We start from the raw sequence: 6000 nt of genomic DNA on the forward strand, positions 1-6000 counted from the left end.
TCCTAAATGACCTTGCATTTACACATGGTTAATACCAAAGTTGTAGTGGCCAACCCGATCTATATGATGCCATTGATAAGTTTTTGATTGGAAGTGTTATAGGGTCCCAAATATTTGTTTTAAATTTTATATATTTTAATATTCAATTTTTTGAAATTTTCAAACAATCTCATATAGAGACACATCCTTCGTTGAAGTTGTAGTGCTTGACAATATTTTAAAACTTGTAATTTGAACTTTTGTCATTTGAGTTTATTTAGTAGATAAAATATTCAATGCAAAATATTTATATAGAAACATAAAATCCTATATTTAGTGGTGTAGTGGTAAGAGGTGGCGTAGGTGTTGAGTTGTAGGTCGTGGTTTCAAGTCTACGGAATGATACTTTTTTTTGTTTTTTTGTATTTTCTAGGAACCATTAATGGAGGCAGGCACCTTCAGAGACGGTCATTCCAACCACCTCTGTTAATGGCGATTAACAGTGACACTTGAATGGAGGTTTTTGGTTTTTGTATTTTCTGGGAACCATTAATGGAGGAGGCACCTTCAGAGACGGCTATTCCGACCGCCTCTGTTAATGGCGATTAACAGTGACACTTGAATGGAGGCGTGCAGGCTGCCCGTCTCTGTAAATGTTTTTGGTAGTAGTGAAATTTATAGCAGAGCTAATTTGCATCATGGCGCGCTCTGGTGCATTTGGGAACTACAAACTTATAATTGGTGCATATAATAGTTACCAATTTAAGTTGAGTCGATCTCCTATCAATGTCTCAATACAAGATTAATCCTTTATTTTACTAGCATTTATTACGAGCATTGGAATTTATTTGATTTAAGATTGGACCTATCCTAACTAAATCCAACAAAAAATGGTAGTTTGTTAGTATTGGCAAGAGCATTGCCTAGCTAATAAATTATACGTCTCTTGTCCCATTGCAATAGGGGCATGTTTGTGTAAGCATATCATATGGAATAGAACTGTGGAAGAACAGAACAGCAGAGGAAGTCGAGAGGCAGACCAATATCGGATGAATGCTTAAGCAGAGTAATTGTTCCATATGTTTTTTACTTGTGCTCTCCTCTCTTACGATTCCTTTCTTATCCGAGCTCTCCCTGCCCAAGTGCCCTTATCTTGAGACGCGGAGTTTGGTAGTGAATAAAAAAAGAAAATACATACGGACAGGCCATCTCTCGTCAACTAGAGTAGTTTGCATCTGTTCAGCTCTGTTTGGGAGCATCCAGCATCCTCCACGAGCTCAGCGGCTGCACTCTCTGCCCTGTTCATATTATGCTTCACCGACTGCCTCGCCGTGCTACATATATAAACAGCTAAATCAGACAGAACGTGAAAGGATCATCAATCCAATGCAAAGCATCAAACATGGCAGCACCGGGGCAGCAAACGGTGGTCACCACCGCCCGCACATCCTCCAAGAACCTGCTGCAGCAGCTCCCGGCAGGCGCGGTGCTGGCATTCCAGGCGCTGGCGGCGACCTTCACCAACCAGGGCAACTGCTACCACTCCAACATGTGGCTCACCGTGGGGCTGGTCACCGTCCTCAGCGCCACCTGCATCTTCTCCTCCTTCACGGACAGCCTTGTCTACCAGGGCAAGGTCTACTACGGCGTGGCCATACATGGACGCCTCAACATCCTCAACATGCCCGAGGAGGAGGAAAAAGTGGTGTTCAAAGATCTTAAGCCCGAGCTCGACAACCGTGGCCTCAAGACCGTCGACTGGGTTCACGCGTTCCTCTCCCTGGTCGTGTTCCTCACCATCGCCGGCAGCGACGTGGGGCTCCAGAACTGCTTCTTCCCGTTTGCCACTGACGACACCCGGCAGTGGCTCAGGAACCTGCCGCTGGGCATGGCGGTCATGGCCAGCTTCTTGTTCATGATCTTCCCGACCACAAGGAACGGCATCAGATTCGACAACAGTAGTGCTCCTGCTACTGCACAAGAGAAGAAGGAAGATGGGCCTAGGCATGGGAAGACGAAGCCGGCGGCTACTGACAGGGCGATTACGTCCACGGCGAACCTGTTGCAGCGGCTGCCGACGGGCCCGGTGCTGGCGTTCCAGACGCTGTCCGCGAGCTTCACCAACCAGGGCAAATGCTACCGTTCCAACTTTTGGCTCACCGTGGGGCTCGTCACCTTCCTCGGCGCCACCTGCATCTTCTCCAACTTCACGGACTGCATCACGGACCCGAAGACGGGCAGGGTCCACAAAGGTGTGGCTCTGCCGGGTACCCTCCACATCATCGGCATGTCCAAAACGGACCAAGAAGCGATGTTCGGCAGTTCTGCACTCGAGGAGCGGCGCCTCAAGATCATGGATTGGGTTCACGCCTTCTTCACCGCGGTCGTCTTCCTCACCATCGCCGGCAGCGACGTGGGGCTGCAGAACTGTTTCTTCCCAAAAGCCAGCGATGACACCCGGCAGCTGCTCAAGAACTTGCCGCTGGGGATGGCAGTCATGTCCAGCTTCGTGTTCATCATCTTCCCCACAACTAGAAAGGGTATGGGCTTCGATGACAGCGACTACATTGTCATCCCAATTGGTGACCAAGAGGATCCTAAGCGCCGTCCAAATCCCACGCCAGAGCCTACAACTACACCTTCTACGGATCAACTCATCCACCAAACTGAACAACAATAATGTGCTATATTAGTAGTAAATTTATTTGCATTGTACCATTTCTACTTTCGATTACATATACCCACTACTACAAAACCTGCAAACAATAGTCTCGGATATCACTGCCAGTGATGCCCTTCTCACCCAAAAAAAAATGCACTAGCCCTCTATAACTTGGACCTAATTCAATTTTGTAATATATGAGCGTCCCTGCCCTAACATGCTATCCTCAAAGTTTTGTGATGTTCCAGTATATGAGATTTCTGATGTTTGGACGTTTGATTTTCATGGATTCATTGATAGATGTTGTAGTAGTTCTAACTAGACGTTCCACATCAAGTTGATTTTGTTGCAATGACCTTTTTTTTATGTTACACCACATAATAAGAGGATTTTATATGTTTTCATCGAGATGGAGATGGGTACATAGTGTTAGGATCGATGAGTGGTACCTCTGTGTGTAAACCGTAGATCCGGGTAGGCTCCTCGCCTTTTCAGTAGATGCACCGCAGCCGGTGCCGTGGTGTAGAAGACGTCCAGCGCCAGCGAGATGAAGTCCAGTGACGCCGGCGGTGTCCTGTAGGGCGAGGCAAAGGTGGCGGGCTCATCCCGTCGCTGGCAGCACGGTCTTTAGATCGGATTAGGGTTACTGTAGGTGGGAGTGGCGGCTCACGGCGAACCTCGTAGTCCGAGCTCTCACCCCCACCTTCCTTTTATGTGTGCTGTGCGATAGGGGCCCACCAACCGGATTAGGGTTGGGCTCCCCCGATCAGGGAGCAGAGATAAGGGCCCAATAGGCCGTTGGGCCTATTGGTAGAGATCAACTAACATTCTCCCCCTTGATCTCATTCCATCTTTTACTTTCATATCATTTACTTTTGTTCATTCCATTACAGATTAGCTCATAGAGCATGTCTCATCGTCACGGTCCATTGCCGATAGACTTAACAGCTACAACTCACTACTCTGTTCTGAAATAGATACTTATCTTTGGGCCTTCTTTTGTCCAGGAATATTTTAGGCTTTTCCTTAAACCCAAGCTAGCTACATGTTCTCTGAACACCATGTCCTCTGAACATGTTGGGTGGTAAGCCTTTTGTAAGCGGATCCGCGAGCATCCTTTCTGTTCTTATATGCTCAAGACTTATGACTTGATCCCGGACTTTATCTTTCACAACATAATACTCTATGTCAATGTGTTTGGCAGCACCACTTGACTTATGTTGTGAGCATCCTGTACTGCCAGATTATAATCGCAGTATTACTTTAGTGGTTTATAGATGTCATCAACCACCTTCAAACCGGGTATGAACTTCTTTAGTCAGTTCACCTGCCCGTTGCCTCATAACACGCTACAAACTGTTATACATTGTGGACGATGTAGTGATAGTTTGCTTTGAGCTTTTCCATGAAATAGCTCCCCTTTGCGAGATGATAGAAAATCCACGTCTGGATATGCATTCACTCTCGCATAATCAGAATCTGAATATCCCACCATGTGGAGTGAATCAGATCTTCTATATGTCATCATGAGGCCTTTTGTTCCTTGCAAATAATGCAAGACTTTCTTTACTAATTTCAGTGTTCTATTCCAGAATTGCTCTAGAATCTGCCAAGTAAAACCCGGTAACAAATGCCAAGTCAGGGCGTGTACATACTTGAGCATGTTGCAAGCTTCCGACAGCTGAAGTATATGGAACCACTTTCACTTTATCAACTGAGCTCATATTGGTTCCTCGGGCATTGAAAATCCCCATATCTATCGCCCTTGACTATAGGAGCAGGTGAGGAACTACATTTGTGCATACTGATTTTTTTTAAGATCTTTTTCATGTATGCCTTTTGCGACAGTCATTATACCCTTTTCTTCTATCTCGGTGAATCTCGATCCCTAGAACGAACGAGACTTCCTCAAGATCTTTCATATCAAGTTTTGAGAACAAAACTTCTTTGTCTCCTGTAGTAGACTGACATCACTACTAGCAAGTAAGATATCATTTACATACAGGATAAGGAAGATAAACTTCCCAATCTTAAAGTTTGCATAGACACAATTGTCCTCTACATTCTCTTTAAAACCCAAAATTCTTTATTGACCGATCAAACTTCAAGTACCACTGTCTTGAAGCTTGCTTTAATCCATAAATGGATTTCTTTAGGCGGCATCCCATTCGTTCTTTTCCTTCCATGACAAAACCTTTCGGTTGTGCCATGTAAACATTTTCCTCCAAGTCTTCGTTGAGAAATGTCGTCTTTACATCCATCTAATGTAATTTTCAATCGTAATGTGCCACTAATGCCATTATGATTCTGAAGGAAACTTTACATGAGACTGGAGAAAATGTCTCATTGTAATCAATCCCTTCTCTTTGCACAAAACCTTTTGCCACAAGTCGAGCTTTATATCTCTCTATATTCCCTTGAGAGTCAAGTTTTGTATTGTAGACCCATTCACAGCCTACTGTTTTTGGCTCCTTTAGGAATTATTTTCAAATCCCAAACTTTATTGGCATTCAATGATTTCATTTTATCTTCCATGGCCTCAAGCCACTTTGATGAATGATCATTTCTCATGGCTTCTTCAAATGAGGTGGGATCATCCTCCATTTGAAATTACTTAGTGTTATACACTTCATAATCAGCAGAAATAGCTGATTTTCTAACTCTTTGAGACCTTCTAGGGGCCTCCATATTTGGCACATCTACTGTTTGAGGCTGTTGTCGCTCCCTCTTATATGTGGCAATAGGTTCTATAGAATCCTGAAGAACAGGTCCCTCATCGTCATTTATTGTTGCCACAGACAGAATAACAATAGGTGCTAACACCATAGTATCTTGCACTGTCGGTGCAGCGACAGCATGTAGTGAGAAAATTGGCTCACGAATCGTTGGAGTGGGCGCATACACCCGCTTCACTTCAAGGACAATTTCTCGAGCTACCATGCTCCCCCTCATCTTTTCATCCTCTAGGAAAACAGCGTGTCTTGTTTCCACAAACTTTGTATGTCTCTCTGGACAGTGGAAAACGAAAACCTTTTGACTTTTCTGTGTTGCCAATGAAATGACACCTTACTGTTTTGGGATCTAACTTCCCAATGTTTGGGTTAAATACTTTAGCCTCAGCAGGGCTCCCCACACATGCAAGTGGTTTAGTGAGGGTACACTTTCTGTCCACATCTCATACGATGTTTTGGGCACCGACTTACTTGGTACTCTTTTGAGAATATGAATGGGGTTTTTAACGCCTCCATCCACAGGCTCAACTGTAAGGTGGAGTAACTTATCATACTGCCCACCATATCCATCAGGGTACGATTGATTCTTTTAGCTACTATATTCTGCTGAGGTTCACCCGGTATAGA

The 6000-nt window shown here is 44.7% G+C and overlaps 1 protein-coding gene across 1 annotated transcript; it reads left to right on the forward strand.

Annotated features, from left to right (window-relative positions):
- The first annotated feature begins 1381 nt into the window (after positions 1-1381).
- Positions 1382-2659, forward strand: LOC136489684 (protein DMP3-like). The gene is made up of 2 exons (XM_066486252.1): positions 1382-1686; positions 2302-2659. Exons 1-2 carry the CDS (start codon positions 1382-1384, stop codon positions 2657-2659), a joined length of 663 nt encoding a protein of 220 aa, XP_066342349.1.
- The last annotated feature ends 3341 nt before the right edge of the window (positions 2660-6000 follow it).

The sequence above is a fragment of the Miscanthus floridulus genome, chromosome 10 (assembly GCF_019320115.1).
Source record: "Miscanthus floridulus cultivar M001 chromosome 10, ASM1932011v1, whole genome shotgun sequence".
In the NCBI taxonomy this organism is placed as follows: domain Eukaryota; kingdom Viridiplantae; phylum Streptophyta; class Magnoliopsida; order Poales; family Poaceae; genus Miscanthus; species Miscanthus floridulus.

Excerpts from the sequence above, each read along its gene's own strand:
- LOC136489684 (XM_066486252.1), top strand. The coding sequence starts at position 1,382 with ATGGCAGCACCGGGGCAGCAAACGGTGGTCACCACCGCCCGCACATCC. Across the intron at positions 1,687-2,301 it reads GAGGAGGAGGAAAAAGTGGT|TTCTGCACTCGAGGAGCGGC; the intron begins GTTCAAAGATCT and ends GATGTTCGGCAG.